This window comes from Numida meleagris, chromosome 3 (assembly GCF_002078875.1).
Source record: "Numida meleagris isolate 19003 breed g44 Domestic line chromosome 3, NumMel1.0, whole genome shotgun sequence".
Taxonomy (NCBI): Eukaryota; Metazoa; Chordata; class Aves; order Galliformes; family Numididae; genus Numida; species Numida meleagris.
Window position 1 is genome coordinate 13982026 of NC_034411.1, and position 23638 is coordinate 14005663.

Sequence of the window (23638 nt, forward strand, 5' to 3'; positions counted from 1 at the left end):
TTTTCGTTCAATGATGCCTTTTTAAATTTGCTCTGCTGTCACTTAGCAGAACAGGGGCAGATCACTAGTGTTTGTTGATATGCTACTGTCAACTTCAGTAGACAGAGTGCACCCTCAAGTTTGCTGATTACACCAAGCTGAGAGGTGCAGTTGCTACGACAGAAGGAAAGGATGCCATCCGAAGGGACCTGGACAAGTTGGAGAAGTAGGCCCATGAGTCCTTAATGAGGTTCAACAAGACCAAGTGCAAGGTGCTGCACTTGGGTTGGGGCAATCCCAGATATGTGTACAGACTGGGAGAAGATATCCTTGAGAACAGCCCTGCAGAGAAGGACTTGGGGGTCTCGGTTGATGAAAAGCTGGACATGAGCTAGCAGTGTGTGCTGGCTGCAGCCTGGAAGGTCAGCAGTATCCTGGGCTGCATCAACAGAGGGGTAGCCAGCGGGGAGAAGGAGGGGATTGTCCCCTTCGCCTTGTGAGGCCCCACCTGAAGTACTCCGTCCAGGTCTGGGGCCTCCCAGATCAGTAAAGATGTGGAGCTTTTGGAGAGGGTCCAGAGGAGGGCCATAGAGATTATCAGAGGGCTGGAGAACCTCTCCTACGAAGAAGAGAAGGCTCCAGGGACACTTCACTGCAGCCTTCCAATACTTAAAGGAGCTTATAAGCAAGAGGGGGACTAACTTTTTACATGGGTCAATAGTGATAGGACAAGGGGGAATGGCTTTAAACTAAAAGGGGAGATTTAGGTTAGATGTTAGGAGGAAACTCTTTATTCAGAATTCAGGTGCTGGCATAGGTTGCCCAGAGTGGTTGTGAATGTCCCATCACCGAAGGTGTTAAAGGCCAGGTTAGATGGGACAGGAGTGAAACAGGATGGGCTTTAAGGTCCCTTCCAAACCAAGACATTCTATGATTCCATAATTCTGTAATTTATCTGATTAATTAGAGTTTCGCTATAGGGTCATTCAGTAATGCTTCATAAAAATATTTAGAAAGCACAAATTTACAAATTATTTATTTTTCCTGTGGTGTCTGGCTTATTTATACATTCAACATTTTTTCTCCCAGTGCCACTGGACCTCCTGCTAAATATATATTATTGTTATTATATATATATTGTTCTACGGAAAAAATTACACACAAACATCCATCTATTTGTCATGTACGTAACCCTGGTGCCATACACATCACAAAGTTTTCCTTTGTCACCACATGCTTTACTTCAGATTTGTTACTTTTGGACGGCTGCCAGCTGCCCACCAGGCCTCTCCATCATTCCCTTTCTCAAAAAGATGTCAAGGGGGAGTGAAAATAAGATGAAAAGGCTTGTGAGTGAATACAAAGGTAGTGGATAACTCACCAATTACTGCCACTGATACAACTGATTCACCTTGTGGGAGGCTAACAGTATTGGCAATTAAAACTGGAGTAGGATAGTTAGAAGCAAAGACAAAAACTAAAACCCCTTCGCCCCCACCCTCTTTTCCTAGGCTCGGCTTCATTCCCAAATCCTCTATCACTCCCCTGAGTGGCACAGGGGAACTGGGAATGGATTCAGCCCAACTCCTCCGCTCCCTGCAGGGTGGAGGAGATACCCATCTTCTCTGGTGCAGTCTCTCGGGGGCTGCCAGGCAGCGCCTGCCTCACACCTGCAGCACCCGCTCCCCTCCCCTCAGGGCTCACGGGGTTCCTTTTCACATTTTTCTCACCATGCTCTTTGCAGATGTGCAGCGTTTTGCCCTTTCTTAAGCCTCCTTTCCCAGAGGCACTGCAGGTGTTGCTGAGGGGCTAGGCCCTGCTTCTGGCCATTGGATCCTTCCGGAACATTCTGGAAGTTGCCAGAATCAGCGGGAGCCTGCAGGGGGCGGCCTCGGCTCCCCTCACAGGGGACCCCACGGCCGGCACCTGGGTACCGTGACCCAACTAAACTACCCAATTCTGACACAGAAACAAAGATGCTCGTGATGTGTTTGATGATTATCATGGGTATTTTTCTTTCTCTGGACACATTATATTGGAGAAACTAATGACAAACGTAAGCTGTAGGGTATGTGATTGTCAGAGCATGTATAAGGGACTAGTTTTGTGCATGCCAAATAAATAACAGACTATTTTTTTTTTTAATTGTATAATGGAACAGGCCTCTAAAATAAAAGAGCAACTACTGAGGAGAAATGTAAAGTGTCTAACGCATTCTTAATCACAGCCATTCCTAGTATCTCACAATTTTAAGTGAGCATCTCAGCACTTGGCTGTAAATTACATCAACTTTTATGTAACTATAAAAAAGTATCTGAACAATAACTTGAAAGAGCTAGAGGTGCTGGAGGCTCTGAAAATGTTTTTTCATTCTTCTCTTCACCTTTATGACTTTAAATGCTTTCCAAAACCTCTTCTTCAAGTAAGAAGGAAGCTACTGAAAGAACAGGACCTTGACTCCCACTCTGTATGGGTCCTGCTCTTACTCCTGCTCTGCTTTTCTGCATTGTAGATTTAAATGTTGCTTGCACTTTAGTTGCATATGTCACAACATCCTTCAGCTGCAGTCTCCTCTTCACTTTTAATGTTTAGAAGCTGAACTTCATCTGCCATTCACTTGGCATGAAGTTTGTCGGTGACTGACCTGCCAGCTGTCTTCAAACCACATTCTCCATCACAGAAAAGAAGAGGAAGCCCATACAGGGGACTTTAGGAATGTGTTTCACCTGCATGAAGTGTGAAGCAGCCCATTAGCAAGACGTTCCACAGCACATTTTGAATAGCTCCAGATGACATACTTGGCTGTGAAATTAATGGAGAGAAAAGTCACCAGATTCACAGTTATGTGAAGTCAACTAAACTTGATATTTTTTTCAGGAAAATTTGGTAGGAAAGAGAAGTGATTTCCTAGTGAATGATAATATATTTAATAGGGTTGCTGACAGACACTATTGAATTTCCCAGGCTATGATCAGCTTCATTAAGTGAAACATGTGAAGCATTTGTGCAGCAGCTTGATCTTTTTCTGCATCTCTGGCTCCATCTGATTGCTTCAAAATGGTGACAAGGGAGAAAAACAAAAGGCTATAAATGTAGTGGCAAGCTCTGAGTATTTCACAAGACGTTATTAACAGCTACAACTACATGATCGTATACTTTCTAAATCTTTTACACTGGATCAAAGATGGAAATGCTCATGGATGGCAGTTTAAAGAAAAAATACTTAAAAATGTAGCTGTTACTTAGCCTCTAAGAAACAGGGCTCCTCTGGGGTCAACAATTGTCAGCTGTAAAAGGCAAGAGAGTTCATTTCTGCCATCTCAAATACTTTATTTTGGAAGCTGTCTTCAGGCATAGGGCACACTTCTCTTGACAGATCTACTGAAATTGCACAGAATCTATAGGGGTAATAAAGTCAATCCATCAATTAATTTCTTCTATGGTTCTTCAATATTTTTAACGTTTATCAATCAAACTGCTTTCTTCTGCAGCTTATGAGAGCTGGAATCTTCCCATTCATGGGAGACGGTGCTCGTAAATTTGTCAAGAAACAAATTTGCCTGTCAATTAAACTGGTTGATAGGATATGCTGTACTTTGCAAACATGCTTCTCAAAGACTTCTCTATCTGAAAACTTACTGTGTTATGGCAAGGTTCTTCATGATCCTCTTTGACTAGAACCAGAGAACCTCACATCAGGGGCCTGAGGCAGTTCTTGTGCAGGGGTAGCACATTTTGCAGTTTCCCATGCCATCCTGGACATTGATAACATTTCCATGTAAAGCTGTTCTGCCAAAGACACCAACTGCTTTTGACACAACAATCTTTGTTTTAATGAAGTGGGTAATTCGAAAATTTCCTGCTTTCCCAACCTCTCCAGTGAGCCAGCATGACCAGCATATTGTTCTGGTTGTGGAAATGCCTGTGGATCCTTGGGAGCTTGCCAGCTCAGCAACTAGAACGTGTAAACAAAACCCTGCTCACTCAACACCTGCAGCACCCACCCAAGCATAAGATAAAGGGATGTAAGGTTCAAAGCAGGGTTGAGATTCTAGAAGAAGCTTTGTCACTGGGTCAGTGCCCTCTGCAGAAGCACAGGATAAAACCCCAGTAGTGTAGCAGTCTGTCTGGAGGAAATGTAAAAGTAAAGCTAATCCTGCAAACTTCCCAACCCAACCACTTGATCTAAACTTTGTCTTGTCCCTCATATTTCAGCAGGTAAGATGTACACACAGCTACCTGATCGCTACTTGATTTTCCCCTGACCTCCAGCATGCTCAGGTCTGTCCCAGGGGCCTTCCAGTCCTTTGGGTAAAGTTTTGTGACAGAGCAAGACAGCAAGAGAGACACAACAGAGAGGAGAAAAGACAGCATATTTGCTTATTCTTGTTTGCACTTCAGTCACGCAACTTTAAAATTAGACTTTCTTTGTCCCTCCACAATTGCAGATGTTTTTGTATGACAAGTAAAATGCACATTTCCTTGTAAGGAGTCAGCAGGCTTGGCTGCATGGATCTTTAACATTTTCTTTCATATATTTGCAAATTTAATAGAGCCTTCTATTTGTTTATGCCCATGCTGTTCTCTACTCAGTTATAATGAAATTGAAAGGTTCAATTGTGCCAAAAGATTTTCTTAAAGTAAAATAGAAAACAAACAAACTAAAAATGAAAAAAGCAATTAAATGACACCTCATATCTCCTACTCAGCAACACAGAATTACTGTGGCATTTTGTCTAACAGCAAAATCAGGTCTATTTCAATGCAATCTGTAACATCAATCACATTCACTATAATCCCATACAACTGAGCAAGTCCTCTCAACTTGAAGATTAAAATCCACCAGGTACAAAAGGTATTTTATAATCCCGTGAGAGATCCACATAATATATTCCACTGGGAATTATATTACACAAACCAGCTCTACATTTCACAGCTCATTAGATATTAAAATTCTCGTGCATGGTATAAAGTAGGATGCCTATGCTCTTGATGCATCTCTTGCCACTGGCCACACTTCAGTTACTATATGCCTCCTAGTCTTGTGTGCAAGCAGATAAGTTCACAAGAATGAACTCACTTAAAATTCACAGTGTGGAACACAATGTGCCACAGTCACTCTGATGTCAATTGTAGTATTTGCATCAAAGCGCTTTTGGAAGTGATGTTGAAATCCGTTCAGCTTTAGAAACACACATGTTATTATAATATTGCTATGGTGTAACTGGAATTTCTGTCTGTATAGAAAAGTAAAGTAGGGCTGGACAGGAGTGCACTGTCCAAGTAACACCCTCTTAATTGCAAAGTCATCACAACAAGGGAACATGGTACAAGGTCAGCCCAGACTGAAAAGCCTGAACTCTACAATTGTATTACTGGACCCCAGGAAAGTCAGTGCTGCTCTACTTCACAAATACTACTTGGAACAGAAAAGACTTCCAGTTCTCTGATTCAGATTTGCAGATACTCCCAAACATCTACGTACCAACCATCATTTATACACAACAAGCAGAGGAAGACAGTATCTCCTCCATGTTAGCAATTTTCTCAGTGATCAGAAAGGCAAAAAATTCACAGTACTAGTCAAACAGTTTAATCAAATAATAAGTAGAGGAAGAGCAATACATTTTAATTGCTGTATGTGGATATTAGTGAAGCATTTAATAGAGTTTCTAAATTCAAATTACTCCTCATTGGAAAAAAACAATCTGCAAAAAGAACAGACAGAAGTAAATCAAGGTCAGATTAGAAGATTTCTTTGAATCTGAAAGCTGAACTGCCTGAAAGAAGTTCAGAGTCTGCCACACTGATCGGCAGTAGGTCTAGCTTCACACAGTCTTTTATAATCTGAAAAAGTAAAATCAATGACAAAATGTTTAAAGAACAGACATTTTTCTGCGAGCTAATAACCAAGCAAGATGATAAAGCTGTAACAAACCAGATAAATGGGAAAGAACTCAAACCAGAACATGCAAAATGGTAGCTCATAATTCTGAAAAACAACAATTCAAAATGCAGAGCTGAATTGGGAAGAATATGCCTAGAAATCCATCATTCCAAAAAGCAGAGAAGATAGAGAATACAGAAATAAATTTATGTGGAGCAGCATCAAAAGCAGCAGTTGGGAAGAAAAAAAATGTGACTGTCAGAGTGTTTTACTATCAGGTCATTGATGACAGAGGTAAACACGCATGGCATCAAGTATATCAACATATATATCCATAAAGACGCTTAGCCTACAGACATAGGCATTCCTACAAATTCAATGGAGATAATGCTTAGCCACAAACCAAAACAAGCTTTCTTTGGCAACATCTTCTTGGGGAAAAAAAGAACCAAAACCCAGTAAGAAAGGAATAGAGCAAGATTCATTGCTCTGCCCTTCAATGGGGACATTGTGCTAGGACACAGGGAAAGAGGAATATAAATAGAAAATGGCATCTCCTATACAATATCCAAAATAAACGTTTACCGAATGAAAAGCAGTCAGAGAGAGAAAATGCTGGCTGGTAAACATGTTGTGCTTAAGTAGTGTACATAAAAATGTTTGCTCAGTATCAGTTAATCCATGCAGAAATACCACATGTCCAAGGACAGTGAGATCTAGAATATTTTGCAGAGTAAGGATCTTCAAGCAAGTAAAGCAGAATTAAATGTTTGAATCAGAAATGTCTGTCATGAAGTTATCACATCCATTTAATCATCTCTACAAATGCACAGAGAAAACTAGAATGGGATATATATATATATATATATATTTTTTTTTTGCAATAAAATGTTTGTAAATGGTAATCAGATTTTTGGAATAAGTTTTAGAGGAGCTCAAGACACTTAGTTTACTTTAGAGAGGAAATATTTCCTCCAGGCTTTCAGGCAAGCCATCCCAAATAGCAATCCCCAAATTTTTATAATAAAGAGTGTTTTTCAACCAGAATCAAAACTTTGTAAGCATTCCAAGGATGCAGATATCTCCAAAGGGAAAGAATGATGGGAATTTCACGTGAGAAAAAAAGAGAAGTTTCCAAATCTCACATGTGTCTGCTGTTATGAGCCATCAATTTTACAAAATCTTAAAGCGATCTTGCAATATTAAGCATGCTACTTTTATTTTATCTGAAGTCACAGGTTGGTTTTAGCTCACTTCAAATACCCAGAGAGGAAGAGTTCTAAGGCACAGGGACTACAGCCTATGAAATATACATATTGTTCACTAGTAGTGCTAGAAAGCAGTAAAGCATGGGAGATTTTGACCACTCTTTCAAGATCTTAATAATGTTTTTTCTTCCTCAAAATTTAAATGTAGGAAACACATTTATTTTAATGGATATTGATTCTCTAAATCTTCATAGCAGCTTTAAAAACCTCTGCTGTATAAAAGCATGGCCACCATTCAGATACAGTGGTAAGCAGAGGTGCTGTGTTCAGAAGTACAGTTGTTGTAACTTGCTATACTGTAAAGCAGTGTATTATTACTAGAAAACAATGTGTATATACATACATAAAATTTGATAGCTAACAAGCGCTCAAATGTCCAACTATCTGATTCAAACACCTTTGTGTTACAGCTCATTCATTATACATATTCAAGTAGATCCCTACATATTTAGCATCAGCTTCTCCTCGGTCCGCATCTCTTTTGAGTGTTCTGTGGACATTCTTATTTGTTACTTACCTCACTGATACACTTATCCACAGATTCCAGTTATGTATCTAAATTCTAAACAATCAAACTCTCAAAACTTTTTATTAGTGTGTTTACAAAGCTGTAACAATGCTTTAGTCTTTGCTTTACTCCACGCTCAGCTTAGCTACACTGTTTTATACTCAGTCACAAATAGCTCTTTCTTAAAACTAAAATAGTTTCTGAAATACTAGCACACATGCATGTATACATATCTGAAGATCTCCTAATTTTAAGGAATGTGGGAAAATCCACCATGGAACAGATAAGCAAACATGCTCTCCTAAGTCTCAAGGCTGAAAAGATGATCAACATAATCTCTATATTGGAAATTCTACATCTAAATCTATCTAGCAAACCACGTGGGCCTGCAGTTTGTTCCCTGGCAAGCATTCACTTTTCTGCTTTTTTTTCTTTTTTGTTCCCCACACAAATTTTGCTTCAAAGTGCTGGCCTCATTTTTACATCAGCTGCTGTCTTCTAGGTTCTTCCAAGAGGGCAACCTTGGCTATTGTCAATCAGAGTGAATCTATATCTAGATGATTTCAGCTGTCATTGCAGGACTATATGCAGACCAATGCAGCAATGCAAAAGATGTTCAGACAATGTCAGGGAACTGTCCTCAAGACCTACTTCCTTACAGTGACTGTTATTTACATACGAATATACCTCCTGGGTACCTCCTGGGTCCCTCCTGGGGACTTTTGCTGAGGTCTCAAGCATGATCCAGGAGGAGGAAGTGCTAAGAGCCCCAGCACCTGGGCTGGTCTCATTTGTTACACCAGGACAAACTACGTCGAGTGAACATGGTGAGATACATCTCGAGGCAGAACATGGTGAGATACATCTCAGAATCCCAGCAGAAATCTAAAGCTTGGCTATTTCTGAATGGTTTGTGCCTCAAACTGCAATCATCTAAAATAACAACTATGGACAGAAGGTCTATGGGGTTACAGGGTTTTATGGACAAAAGTCCATTCTCTAGCTGCTCTTGACATTTCAGCAAAGATGTAGTAAGAAATAATTTCTGACAGGATATCTTTTACATGCTATGAGAAAGTAGATAGTTTAGATCCAATTAAACCTGTAAAAACACTACTAAAACACTTTCATACTAGTTCTAGCACTGCAATAAGCACATTACAAAATGGCAGATTTCTTTGATAGTCAGGCAACTAGATGAATAAAAAATTTAAAATCTGACAAAGATACCATTAATCCAGAAATACTACAGTTATTCCTGACAATCTGAATGAAGGCAACTACTGGAACACATCACTGCCTTCCCAGACCTCTGGAAAATATGATCTGCAGAATGCCTCGTAGTGATCCTGCGAGATGTAATAACTTTAATTGGTGGCTTACTTCCAATTGCTAAGTTGCATTAAAGGAAATCTAAATCTACAAATCTTTTTCCTCTTTAGTGATACTTCTCTACATAAGCTATTTCTGCACTTGCCAAAAAAGGCTGTTCTGCAGTATAACAGGAAGAGAGAAGAGTGTGAGCATTCTATAGGTGTGAAAATATACTTGGAAAAGCCTTCATAACAGTTACTACTTTTAGTTCCAGAAACTCCTCCAGTTGAAGAAGAGATTTAATATTAAAAAGAAATGGGAAAGAATAAAGGCATGGTTGTACAAAGCCAGTTCACGTAAACTAAAAAAAAAGAGACTTCAGCTCCTTAGAAAGGACTTCCTTTTCTGTTCCTTAAACCTAGTCTTGCAGTTGCAGGGATTGCATTAATTGCTTTATACAATCCCTGTCATGAACAAACTGAGCTCTTCCATTGTTTTTTTTGTTGTTGTTACTGTTGTTTTTCTGTTCTCTTTACTACCTCTGGTAGTCTGTGCCAGAACCATAACGTTAGGAAACTTCTCTTAATTTCCAGCTAAAATTTATTCAAGGCCACTTGATACCTCTGTGCTCTTATGCCAACATTGTCTTAGCTTACCACTTCTTTCTGCCTCTCCAGTGTTACTCTGATGTATTTATGGGCAACAGTCACATTCCAGTTGAAGAATATCGTTGTAGGAGACGATTACATCTGAGGTTTTAAGGGAAACTTCCTCATACGGTTGTTGAATTATAGTAGCACACACTTCAGCTATGTTAACAGCCCTGCTATGACAGCTACCAACCATACAGAAAGACTCACGGACCGCTGTTAGCTTCTCAAGGAAAAAACTGTCCATTTACCCAAGTCAACAAAAGGATGAGGCAAAAAACAAAAACGGCACATGAAAGGGAATGGGCAAATGACACTGAGCTCATTTGTGGCAGAGCCAAGAAAACTGTGCTTTTCTGCCACCAGTTCTACATTTCACCAACTGGATCACAGCGGTTTGTATTCCATTTGTCCTTATGGGCCCTTTGCAGCTGCAAAGTACTGCATTAGTAACCGTCACAAAGAAGAGGCAAGACCCAAAATGTTTATTCAAAGTTTATCTATGCTTGTTTCCCCCTGGCATTTGAGTCTATGCTGTTTTATATTTTCAGAAGTAAACTTTATCTGATATTCATCTTCAAACAGTAAATTCTAATGCTAAGACTGAATACCTCCCTGTGCTCCATAAAAGAGGCAATGGCACAGCAACAAGCAAAAAGAAGCTGTTTAACTTTCAGAGTAAAATTTCTATTTATGGGCTCTTGATAGTCTGCAGCTGAGTCAAACACAATGCAGGCAGGCAGCAGCAGCAGAAAAATGTTTCTCCAGAACCCCTGAAAAGCAGCACTGATGTAACATTCTCTTTACCTATCTCGGAGCAAAAGCTTCAGATGAAGGGAATGATGCAGCCCCACCTATACACCAAAACCTCCTCTTATGTTGGTTTTGTGGCCTTGCCACCCCAGGCTCTTTCAACCATTTTCAGTCCTAGGATGTAGGGGACTGCCTGTAGGGCTTCATCCCAGGGTCCATTTCCTGGCCATGAGCCAGAAGTTACTATGGTCAGCTCACATCCTGGCACAGGTCTGCTCTAACTGCCGAATGTACATTATCATGACTAACTTATGCTTTGCAGCTCTGAAGATATGAATTCCACAATATGTCTGTCCATTTGACATTCGTCACAGTTCCACTAACATCAGTGGAGCTATTCCTGGTACCAGATATCAGTCCCAAAATGCATTTCTGCAAAGCTTATTTTTCTTTCAAAGCATCCATAGCACATACAGAAGATTAGGAGACCTTCCCTCCCTAGAATCCTAAACATATTTTTTACAAATGCTATCATTAATTCCAGGGCAATAGCAAAAAATAACTCTATGCATAAGCAGCTACATCTCAGATCCACACCAGGTCCTACACTTTTAAAATACAACCGAAAAAGAAAAGATAAAAACTTTAGCACTTTTTACTACGCCAAACACGGCTGCGTTATTGTTCACTGTTGCAAAATCCATTATTACTAGTTTGCATCACTGTTTAATTTCATGTTATAAAGTTGCTGCAGTTAAGTTAGGAAGATAAAGCACTTTATCTGTAAAGTGGATGCAAAAAGGGGGTTACAGGAATCATAATTGAGAATTTAACATTCTAAAAGGCATTTTCATTTGAGAAGCAATCTTCCAAATAATTGTAAGGTATGAATTTTACAACTTCATTAATAACTCAAAAAAATGCTAAAAAGGAAGCACAGTACATGACAGAACCACATTTTAGAAGTTTATTTTGATAAGTATAATTTCCATGAACTTATTTTTGGTGCCACATCATTAACACCAACACCTGTTGCATATATGTATATAGATTTATTTTAAAATAATTTTAAAAGGCTTTCTAGCAAGCTAAGTAATGGCACTTGTAGCGGATAACATGGGATGGGCTATGACTTTTGTGTGGTGACAACATGCAATAGGCTATGACTTTTGTGTGGCTTACACTTTTGAAACAGTAATAATTTCTGATTAGGATCTATTGTTTTGTTGCCATTTAAAAATGAGAAACAATGCTGAGTGCAATCCTCTTGAAAATTGGAATGCTGAAAAGCACTATAAATCCCAAAGTTAATGGGCTTTTTGATAAATATTCTTAATATCCAGTGTTGCAGTGAGAAGGCTGAAGGGTTTGGAACACTTTCTACAAATGTTTCAGTGCCAGAAAGCTCCACCATTTGACAGAATGGTTTATACATCAGAATTTATGCTTTAAATATTATGAAGGATGTCTTAGAAGTTCAGCCACAATTGCACAGTACTTGTTTTTGACATTACAATCTGTTGCCTAGGGAATGACCCCCTTCTGCCACTGAAAGAACTCCAACGTGTAATTATTCTTAAGCAGTTAAAGCAGTTAAAAAAAGGTGAATTTAATGTAGTGGGACCAAAATGTTTAAAATGTACTGATGTTTAAGGAAGGAAAAACACATTTGTCCTGAAGCAAATATTGCCTGGTGTTAAGGCAAAAAAACACATGTAGTAAATGCTGCATAAAATTAAATGCATCTTCTAATGGCAATCGCTTAATTTACTTCATTATCTAAGACAAAAAAAAAAACAAGAACAGCACAACTGTCAATAAATATGCACTAGAAAAACAGAATTAATACTGAAATTCAAAGGGAGTCACAAAACCAGCTGCCCTAGAATCTTTCTAAATACATGCCTAAATAAAGCTTTATGCAAGATTTATGAATAGGTGCAGTATGGAAAATCTGGAGATCAACTTCTAAAGGTCTTTTCTTCTGCAGACCTAATGGTCTGGCACTTTAAAATAAAACAGGCAAAGACAGAGTTTAAACAAATGCATATTTAAGACAAAACATCTTTATGCCACTACTTATCTCAAAAATGCTTCTAATAAGTACAAGCTGGTATACAGATCCATTGGTCAGGAAAATCTCCAAAGCCCCTCCAGACTATTTTTTAAGCTTATATTGCAGTCAAGACAATCTCTCTCAATAAAAACTCTAAAATTATAGCTATTATTAGCCTAATTCTTTTCTTGCTCCCACCAACTAGGATGGTTGGTAGCATACCTTATTGCTATGGAATGATTTCAGCTTTTTCATGGCTCCTTTCACTAGCAAGTATTTCTTTTGTATTCTTCACTGGGGATACAGCTCTTACTCATGTATGCTTAGAGTTTAGAATCAAGGGCCATCACTCCCGAGAGCTTGGACACTACAAGCAAAGTTACCTGAAATTCAACATCAGTGTGCCATCTCCTACCCATAATGTAGCAAGATCCCGAAAAAAAATTACTTCTATACAAGCCTTCTTAAAAGTAAAAGCAGATAGGGAAATTCCCAATCAACAACTTGGCAGCTGATTTATTAATACCCATCCCTTAAACAGCACAGTAACTTGAAAAGGAAACCATTTTAGTAGTTATGCCATCTACACAATGAAAATACTTTGTAACCTGAAAATGCAAAATTATAAAATGCTACTTAACCAAGCCTAACAGCCATACAGCATGTTTTTGCTGACAGCAGGAGACTGCTCAGTAGTACCAGGAACTTCTATCTGCCTCCACCTGATAAGGAAACATGCTATGCATAGTACAATAATCTCCTTCACTATACAGAACAAAACATTAATCACAACAGCTTGCTGCAACCACAGTAAAATACCACTTCTTATGTTTAACTTACGTAGATGTCAAACCCATGTATCTGCTGATGTTTCAAGAGCTCAATCACATCCCAGATACGATATTAAAAATACATTAGTGGCATGCAGAAACACAAGCAGCCTTTTTAATCAAAACTGTGCAACCTAAGGCTCTTATCCAGTAAGCTCATAGGCATTTGATTTTATCAGGTAACTAAGAAGCCTAGTTGCAGAAGTTTAAAATACAAAATATGTTCTTGCTTACCATGTTCAAAATACTTCAAAATGTAGCTGCAACATGTACAGAAAAAGAGCTATAACAGTGATTAGAAATTGGAGAATTATGAGATGCCACACGTTTCACACTTGATTGATGTGAAAGTTGATACTCAGTATGACCACTCATTAGAAATTCATTTAACTTGCTATGAGAGAAGAAGCGTTAAGTCAAGAGGATAGAGGTGTACAGTTGATGTGCTTATATCATGAGCACAGTTAGATGGGAAATTAGGAGAAGATATAACTATCGGATGAGTGTAGGCCTAGTACTACTGTCCAAACAGAGCAGGAGAAACTATGAGGTGGACTGCTGCAAGAAGATGCTTAGTCCATGTGTTGGAAGGCCTCCTCAGGTGGCTCTTGAGTAAGAAGTCAATAGGATTCTTCTGGAGTTTGATACTAGTCATTCGACACTTCCACAGGGAAGATGTAAGGAGATAAAAATAGATTCTGATTGGCTTTTTCTCCCTTGCCTGAAAGCACTGGAAATTAGCAACAACCAGGACAGGGAGCAGAGCCACAGGCCCTCAAAACCTTCTGCCTGGCATGCTTTGCTCCCATGTTCAGGGTTTCAGTAATCACCTCACTGAGGGTCAGAATAGAATGTTTTTCTTACACAAAATGGCAGATGGCACCAGGACTTCTGCACCTCCCTGAAGGATTGCTTCTGATGTGAGATTACAATGATGTGATCATGTAACAAAGTCTTCACTAAGGGCTGTGCGTCACACTCTTAGAAGTGGCCCTGGTACCTGTGTTGATGGTTCTGCCCAGAAATTTCACTCCAACAAAGCTGGCATATGGGTAATTACCGGAATTAAGATTCAACAAAGAATTAATATGATGTTCAAGGAAATGGAGCATAAGAGATTTTGTATAACTATCCCTTCTTCCCACACCACCCATACTAAGTGTATGCTTAAGGGATTTATTTCACTGAGGCCAGGATGTTCTGTGTGTTGCAAACATGAAATCTTACTCCCACAGCATAAATGCTTTCAGCAAATACTTAAAATCCTTGAGAACAGAAAGTGTTCATTTTATGTTTGCAACTTGATGCGTATGATATTGCACACAGGAAAAAAAAAGAAGAGACAATATATACTTTGTATATCTTTGTAAAAGGTGATTAGAAATCTAGGTCTTGTGGCCCTAAATACCTGAAAAGTAAGGATATTTGAGATTACATGTGCTTGAGCCTTTTGTAAAAGGTATTTTCTCTGGCAGATGAAACAAAAACTACACAAAATGAGAGCCCAACAAATGAACTGACTGCATGAAGATGCTGAACATTCATTCCTTTATTTCAGCAGGAGGTCTGAACGCAGGATTGGTTGTTTAAATAAATAAATGTAGAAATACTACAGAAATTAATGTAAAAGTGGTCAGACCTTCACCACTTATGTGCATGTTACTATCTAAGCATCTGATGTTCCAATGAGTTAATCTGAAATGAGATAAGGAACAGAGATGGTCAGAAAGGTAGCTTATGCGAGCAAAACAATATACCTGTCTGCAGGCATGTGCACACAAACACACACACTGAGCAAGTTTGAAGGTCCAAACTCTAGAAGTAACTGAAGAAAAAGGATTTAGCTGGAGTGAAGGCTGGCAATTTATATCACCCAATGTTTGCAAACAAGCCTTTACAGTCTCTACCACCACAAAGTACTTTAAATCATTCATTACTCGCAATAAATGGTTTAAATTACAGCTTTCAAATTTCTTCATGCTATTTCTCTCTGTTCTGGACCTGTACCTGTGATTTATTTTTATGGAGTTGTTTTTCATTGCCAGGAAAGAACAAATACATATACTGCAATGTCAGACATTCTGGCCTGCTTCTTGAACTCAAACTCTGCAAAACTTGCTATTCCCTGCTCCAGAAGTCCTATTATTTAACTGCACTGGGCTGGTACAACAGTGATGAAGTCATCCACAGGCCACCTGTAACTTGGTTCCCCATGCTCCTGCTTATCATGTAATTCTATTACATCATTACCTCTGCTTGTGTGCCTTGCTGCATCTTTCCCATGCTGTGCTTTGCTTCTTGGTATACCTCTTAAAATCATAGAATGGCATGGGTAGGAAGGAAACTAAAAGACCATCCAGTTCCAACCTCACTGCAGTGGGCAGGGATGCCAACCACCAGCTCAAGGCCCCATCCAATGTGGCCTTGATTGCCTCCAGGGATGGGGCATCCAAAGCTCCTATGGGCACCAGTGCCAGTGCCTCACCAGCCTCTGAGTAAAAAATTTCCTCCTAACATCTAACCTAAATTTCCCCTCTTTTAGTTCATAACCAAACTTAAAATCTGTGTCTTTCCAATTTCAAGATAGGAATGTGGTTGAAAGCAAAGATCCTGCAGAAGTCCAGATAGATGACATCAGTTGCCCTTCCTTTGTCCACCAGTGCCATCAACCTATCACAGGAGGCCACTACATTCGTCAGGAACAATCTGCCCTCAGTAAAGGGCAACAGTCAAAAAAAAGTCAACAGAAAATAACATCTCTCCTCAATGGTCCAAGTGAGTATAGTTTTAATGGTAGGGAATGCATCTCTGAAGTGTATCACTTCAGCCTTCCATATCTCCAGTTCAGCCTTTGAACAGGCCTCCAGAAAGCTTAAGTAACAACAATTTTCACAAAATGTTGTATTAAAAGGTTTTAACATTATTTTCAATACACACTGTTATATTTTGGTGACATTTTACAGGTGTGCAGCATTTGTTTGCCATTATTCCACACTCCAAGTGTAGGACTGAATATACACCTACAATTCATTGACTATACAGTGAACTGCATTCCCAACTCGGAGCCAAAGTATTGAAAATATTGTGTCCCCATGTTGCTCTCAATTAGCCATTTCCTTTAACACAGTATGCTCAAGATGTGCACTGGGACATGATTAGCAGAACATGCCAGTTACCACAGCTCAGCTGACAGCAGGATGCATAGAAAGAGGTGGTGTCAGCAATGCAGAGGTGGCTGACAGGTTGTGCTAGTCTTGTGAGAGCTTGCTGAACATCACTGCGTGAGTTTGAAGACAAAACACATACAAAATAAATGAACTCTCTGACTTGACGTTCCCTTTATAAACTCAGGCATTTCTGTGAGAACTGACTCTGAAAGAGCAATATAAATCATACATAGGAAGGGAGGCACCTGTAGAAGAGTAAGTGACTACGCCAAATATGTGTGCCAGTGTAAATTAGGGTAAACTGGAAGAGTCCCACAAATCCTACTTGGAGGATGCTGGCAAAAGCCATCACAACACACTTCTTTATGAGGTTTGTTTAATGCTCCTTCCTTATTGCTAGTCAGAAGGTGATTTCACTGTGACTTAGGCGTTCTGTTAGCACACTTTCTTCTAATAAATCTTTAATTTGGCTTATATGAAGTGCCAATATTTGGGTAATAAGAATGATTTTTTATATACAGATTTCCTTGTAGCTGATGTGAAATAAGATAAGCACAAGCAATATTCTAATATTTGCACAGATGATAGAGGAAGTCACGGTGTTTTCATCTTGTGCCAGTATTCTCACTGATGTCAAAAGATAGAATTGCATAACGTGACAAAGAAACAGGAGTGAGCTCGCCATCAAAACACCAAACCTGTGTGGACCACAGAAATAAGAAGCCTTATGAGAAAAATTACAAGTGTTTTGCTTTGAGACAATGTTGATGACCGTATCAAGACCCCCAGGTTGACTTCAGGCAGCCACCTAGAACTTGCAGCAGGGACAGCTGAAATGTGCTCTGCTGCCTGAAAGATGCTGGCAGGGCCCTCATCCAGGTCAGGCTTTGGGAGGTGAAATAACCTGCAGTGTACAAAAGGCTCACACATATTCACAGATAACAGCTGAATTACCTCCTGCTCTCTATACTAAACACCATATTCTATTTCTATTTTTAAGCTTCCTAACGGCCAGCACGCAAACTGCACAGGGGATTGATAGGGCTGAGAAAGCATTCAAGGTACAAGATTAGCAATGGCTGCTCCCAGCTGTCTGAATCCATACTGCAGAGAAGCATAGACTGGGCAGTGTGGGGAACCCAGCCTGGGAGTGAAAGAATAAGACAGGATCAGCTGCAACACTTGAAGAAGCTTGGACTATAAAGAGGCTAGATATTTTGACTATATAATTGTAACAATGGACTCTACTACAGACCTAACAGCCTTCATGTAATTACATTGGGCCAGAAGCTGCAGCCAATACTTTGTCAAAATTTGCTTCTAACAGTAGAAGAAAAAATTCTACTTATAAAAAGCTACTGACAGGATCCTGCCTTGGCAGTTCTATTTAACTGAGGATTCAAAGACTTCATCTCTCTGATGCTGTTTTGACCCCGATTCTTCAAAGGAGAATGCTTAGCAACTCGTAAGGATGAGTCTGAAATCTCTGAACCAAAACAATATTTTTATACAGATCTGCTTTTCAGGATATTCCCGCACCCCTAGAATTTCTAAGTTATTAAAAAATTAGAGGCTGGGGTAATCATCAGGACATGTGGATTGGAATAAAATAGGATGCAGTCACAAATTCAGTGCCATTTTTACACTTGCAACAAAAAATCTGCTGAGATTTGACCAGAAATTCTTTCACTCTATCTGGCAAAATGCCCAGTTACACCCTACACAACACCTGAGATTTTCAAAAGGGCATTTTCTGTGATTATGGCACACTTTATGAGAAAACAGAGGACAAAATAGATTATCATCACCTTAGTTTTGATGCTATCAATTGTTTCTGTAAAATGCACATTTTGGTCATTGTGACAGTATGGTTTCTGCTGAAGTCAGCACACCAAAGCAACTGTTCTGAACTATCAATTACACATATAGAAAAATAAATACCAAAACCAGACCATCCTCTCTAAACTGATTCCAACTAAATACTTTTAAAAATTAACCACATGATGTCTCACAGGCTTGTATGATTCAAAAGCAGACAGTTGGAAATGCAATTGGATTCTGAACCAAATTTTGCTCTAGAATGTCCTGCAGGATAACTGATTCACTGTTTCAAATCAGAAACTAAGCACAGTGAGAAAAGAAAAACCACTGACCTTTCTTTGCTAGGTTACTGTTGGGTTCATATTTCTCAATCAGTTGTTGAACTTGTTCCTGTTTTAATGGTGGATAAAGGATTTCATTTAATCGTGGATCACGTTGCTTGAGATTTATAAATTCCATCATCTGATCAACAGTAAGGTATGGTTTACTCTTGGCACCACTAGAGAAAATTAAAGCAAAAGCAAAGCAATTAAAATATGATTCCTTGAAATCTTGTTCAATGTCTTATAATTTCCATGGGAAACTGAAACAAAATTTCAACAATTATACAAAAAAAACCCAACGTTCCACTGGGTCTCCAGACTAATTTACCTTGCCAGCATTTAATGACAAACATTCTTCATTAAACATCTAGGAGCAAGATTTTTAAAAGCATTCAACATTATTGACATCAATGGCAAGAATTAGAGCAATGCTAAAAGCTTTTCATTCCTCTGAATTCCTGGAACAAAGCAATTTGAGAAAGTAAAAGAGATGATCTGGAATTCAGTCCTGAGCTTGCCGCAAACACTCCACTGCAACTCCTTGCCTAATCTATTTGGTTTTACTGCTGAACAACAGCGGCCCTGACTTAATTATTCCGGTATTTGCTTGTTTTATAAACCTGCAAAAAAAAAAAAAAGCAAAAAAAAAAGCTAAGCACTCTACAAAGTAAGTGAAAAGATGTCTATTTAGAGTTAGCAAAAAGAGTAGAGTTTTGGTACAATTTGTACCCAGATGGAAATCTATGAAGGCCCATTGCCAGGTGCTTAGGATTTTCTACAGCATTCGGGACTGGCCTAGTTCTGCTCTGCAAGAAAGCAATGGGAAGTCAATGGAAGCAAATTAGGTCATGGCTGAATTCTTCTGCTACTCAGCAGTAGAGAAAATGAGCACAGAGAGGTGTAAGTGAACACATGTTGCAAAGATGCAGTCAGCTACTGTTTTGGTGGTCTTGTGATGCATTGAGAAATCGCTTTCATTATTGCTTCGCATTCTGATTCCACTGATCAGGCTCTGCTAAAACTGAGAAGTACAATGACTTGCTCTAAGGGCCAGAAACATCTCAGAATAATTCAACACGAGCTCTGTAGCTTGTAACTGAATGAATGTACTCAGTTGTAGATGGCTGATAATTTAATTTCATGGCAGCAGTTCCAGTTGCACAAATCCTAAAAGTTACTGCTTTTTTTCTTACTCCTAATTAAGCTTTTGGGAGTGGTTAAACATATTCTCATGCCTATTACATCCTTTTATTGCTTATTACTCTTCCTTTATTTTCAGGGAAGCCTAAACTGTCCTCATCCATACAACAAAATGAGACCTGGCAATTACGCTCATCTAGGATCCGAGAAGTCAACTCTGGCAATCAGAAATGGAGGCAAAAGCCTGGGACAAGAGGAAACCTTGAACCTAGGTTAAACAGCCGTCTTGCTTCACATTGAAATCTGCTCTTGGTAGTCACTGCATGGTGCTGTAGACTAAATAACCTACTTCACTACCATCCCTACCCCAGAGAATCAGCAAAGGGGAAAAAAATAAATAAATGAGCGTCTTTTCTTACTACTCAGAAAAGATGTGGTCGATTTCAGGTCGAGGGCAGAGGTTGTTTAAGAACACTCTGTACACGTCGGGTGTGAAGTCATCTTGAGGGATTGAATCATTCTGTGAAATGGAAAAAAAATAGTGAAAGAATGAAATGGCATTTTTGTATGTTTTTCTGTAAACAGATCACTTGCTACTGCCCTTCTTTTGATATCGTTCCTGCAACATAGAGGAGTGCAAGTTTTGCAGAATAGGAAATTCCCGTGAAAAACAGAGTAGCCTACAAAACATATTTAAAAAAAAAATTAAAAGTAAATTCTCCATCTTCTTTCCATAATGCAAAGTTCCCTCTTTCTTGGAGCACCTATGAAGAGGAAAGAAAGGACATCTCCCAGTGTAACCATGTTATCTGTAGATAACGAAATCCCAGTGAAGCCAGTGAGCTGGCCAATGTACTTAGGTGAGGAAAATGGCACTATGCTGTTCTTGTTTTTCCAAAGCTTTTGCAGAACCAGGGAACAAACTGGGCCACTGAGTCACAATTGACACTCTTGATCTCCGATAGCAGCAGCAATGTTTCCTTTTCCTTCCTGAAGGTACACATTTAAGATACTACTGAAATATCCTCATGCACTGTAGCTTTTCCATACCTCTGTGTCCTAACCACTGAGGTAGCTGATTGGGCAATCACATTGCTTTTACAGAAACTGATAAAAATGCTTTTCTTTAAACTAGATAACAGCACTTTCTCTCACCTTTTCTAAAGCTTAGGACAATTTACATTCAGTCTTGCTTCTAGATGATACTTTCATCATCCCCATTATACCTGATGACTTTTCTCCGAAAAAATAGAACAACTACTTTTAAAGGAGAGGATTTTTGAAATGGATAAGGAAAACAGTCCTTTGCATCAAACTCAAAAATTATCCTCCCCCTTGCACATGCTGTCTTAAAGGTCCACACTTTTTGCAGAAGACAGCATGGACTGCTTTACTGGAGAGGCTGGAAAAAAAAAGAAGACCTCAAGGAAGGTGCAAGCTGGGCAGTTTTCTCAGTGCAGAACAATAATGATGTGCTCACTGGCTTCTGCCTTTGCATCACTGCACTGAGAGGAAAATGGCACAACAGTTTGTATTTTATGCAGAGAAAATCTCATAAGGAAACAAGAACAACAAAACCACAAAAATTGTGGAATGCACATACAGAAAATCTGACTTTGAATTTCCTCCATGCAAGCGAACTTTATCAAAAGCTATGAAATGTCGTCTCTGGAAGCACGTGAATCTCCGTGGCTTCAAAATAACACCTGAATCCAATGGACTGGAGGAAGGGAATTTTAATTTGAACACAAAGCTGTTTGCTTTTAAATGCTGTTGAGCCGACTTGTGTTGGGAGCAAGCTGCTGATGGAGGCAATCATTGCTTTTATTTATTCCGCCTGTTTAATGCAGTTGCCAAGGGAACCGGAAGTGTCAATTCAAACCTTTGGTAGAAGGAAGGAAATTTTGCAGTATTTTTCCTGCTTTAAGTTAAAAGGAAAGAAAAAAAAATAGCTGCGGGTGTCACTTTATCTCTCTTTTCATCTATGAAATCTGTAGAGGCCCAGGTGGGTCTGGTACCATGACCACCATTCAGTGATTGTGTTCACACATGCAGACTGGGCAGCTCCCTGCTCCCCCTCACCAGCCATCCCCAGGGCTTTGCATTCAGCTCATGGCAAGAGAAGGGCAGCAGCACTCACATCACTACTCCTTCCTTAGTTTGGCAGAGTACACAAGTGGCTGCTACACCTGCTTAAACCTAGCGAAGCCTGTAGGATCTTCTCCCTGACTCAGAAGGGGTCAGAGTGAACATCTGCCCAGCTGCTACTTGGAGTTCAGTGTGATGAACATGCCAGCACAGGCAGCATGGTGACAGGCTGTGCAAAGAACACCAGACGAACCCCAGTTTTGAGACTGACTTGTTCATGCAGGCACAACCTGTAAGCAGCAGTTTCACCAGTGCAGGATTCTGAATGAGAAGCAGGGACAATAGGAGCTAGCAGCAGTATCCTCAGCACCTATAAAGCATGTGCCGTGGTCAGCTTTAAGAGCGTACCCACATGTTGGCTACTGGGTCTTCACAAAAGGGAAAACAAGTGACTCCCAGATTACATTGTAAAACCAAAGATTTTCTCCCAGCATTATGTCATGAGAATGGTGGTTTTCTCCACTGGTAACTCTTAGAAGCACTCATTCAGAATCAGTGAAAACCAGTTTCCCTTCACTCAGCTGGGACAGTTTAGGCAATATCTTGTTCCACTCACCTCACACATCCCTTGCTCAGAACCTACCTGCTGCAGGGTGAGCTGCTTCAGAGTTTACTCATACTAAATGACCCCGTACACTTTGCTATGGGATCAGCTTGCTGAGCCAGGTAACTCCCCAGTGGCATAAATGCTAAATCCACTGCAGTGGTGGATGAAGAAGTGCGCAGCTTGAAGCTGGACGATGGCAACAATTGCTTTTGGAGATGGCTGCTGGTGGCACAGCTCTACCTGTGAAACTGCATCTGTTGCACTCTGATCAGTTTGATCTATTGTGCTTTTGGGTGAGAGGACCACTGACACTTGTTTTCCTAAAGGCTGGGATACGTGTGGCTTGCACATTTTCTTTTTCACGATGGCACTTCAGTATCCACAACACCTATAATCACTGTTCACAGGGCAGTGCTCCTGAGCCCATGCTTCTCCTAAGGGCATTTTTGATGTTAATATTGTAATTACCACTGAATTAGTCTCCCACTGACTTAACATATTCTTTCCCTTTTAGAGGATTTGAAGGTACTGAACACTAAAAAAAAACCTAGGTCCTTTCTTATAACGTGAGATCTAGGCTTTTATTTCTCATTTAGTTCTAGTTAAGAAAATATACCTCTGTTTCCAAACATATATCTACAAATGCCTGTCTACAAAGAGGAAAGCCAATGCAAGTCTTCAGCCATAAATTCAGACTCTTCTAATGATTATTTCCTACCAATAACATAATTAGTGGGCTACAAACATACAGAGGGGAGAGGAAAGCCTTGCTGTAAGCGTTCCCCACCCCAGGCACAACTTCGGACAACTCTGTTGGGGTTCCAAAATCCTGTCTGCCAAAAGGGATTAACATACATTGCCCTGTTCGTCATTCTGGTCTGAGCCATTCACATCTCACTGGAACCACCCACACACCTTATGCGCTAATCTCTTTTTTGAGACTGAATCACAAACTTTCTGTTACACATTAGAGCATCTCTCAATTCTCGCTTTGCGAAATATTGGTATTCAATTTTATTTTGTGATTAAGACTCTCCACGAATTTCAAGCACTGTTGATTTACGATTTGCCTGGTAACCCTTCTGTTTTTATAACATCTACATGCCTGGTAACCCTTCTGTTTTTATAATATCTATATCCTTTCTATTTATATTTGCCAGCACAACAGCTAATTTAGATTATTTGAACAGATAGGACTCAACAGTTGACTGTTTACACAAAATAAAACAAACAAGTTTTCTAGTGCT

The 23638-nt window shown here is 39.6% G+C and overlaps 1 protein-coding gene across 4 annotated transcripts in view; it reads right to left on the bottom strand.

The window, feature by feature from the left end:
- The window catches only part of PLCB1 (phospholipase C beta 1), a 389735-nt gene that overhangs the window by 127355 nt on the left and 238742 nt on the right, over positions 1-23638 (bottom strand). For all 4 annotated transcript variants that reach the window (XM_021392475.1, XM_021392477.1, XM_021392478.1 and 1 more), the window contains exons 8-9: positions 20116-20216; positions 18566-18732 (exon numbers count right to left, since the gene is read on the bottom strand). In XM_021392475.1, the coding sequence (XP_021248150.1) occupies positions 18566-18732; positions 20116-20216 (268 nt within the window). The remainder of the gene's footprint in view (positions 1-18565; positions 18733-20115; positions 20217-23638) is intronic.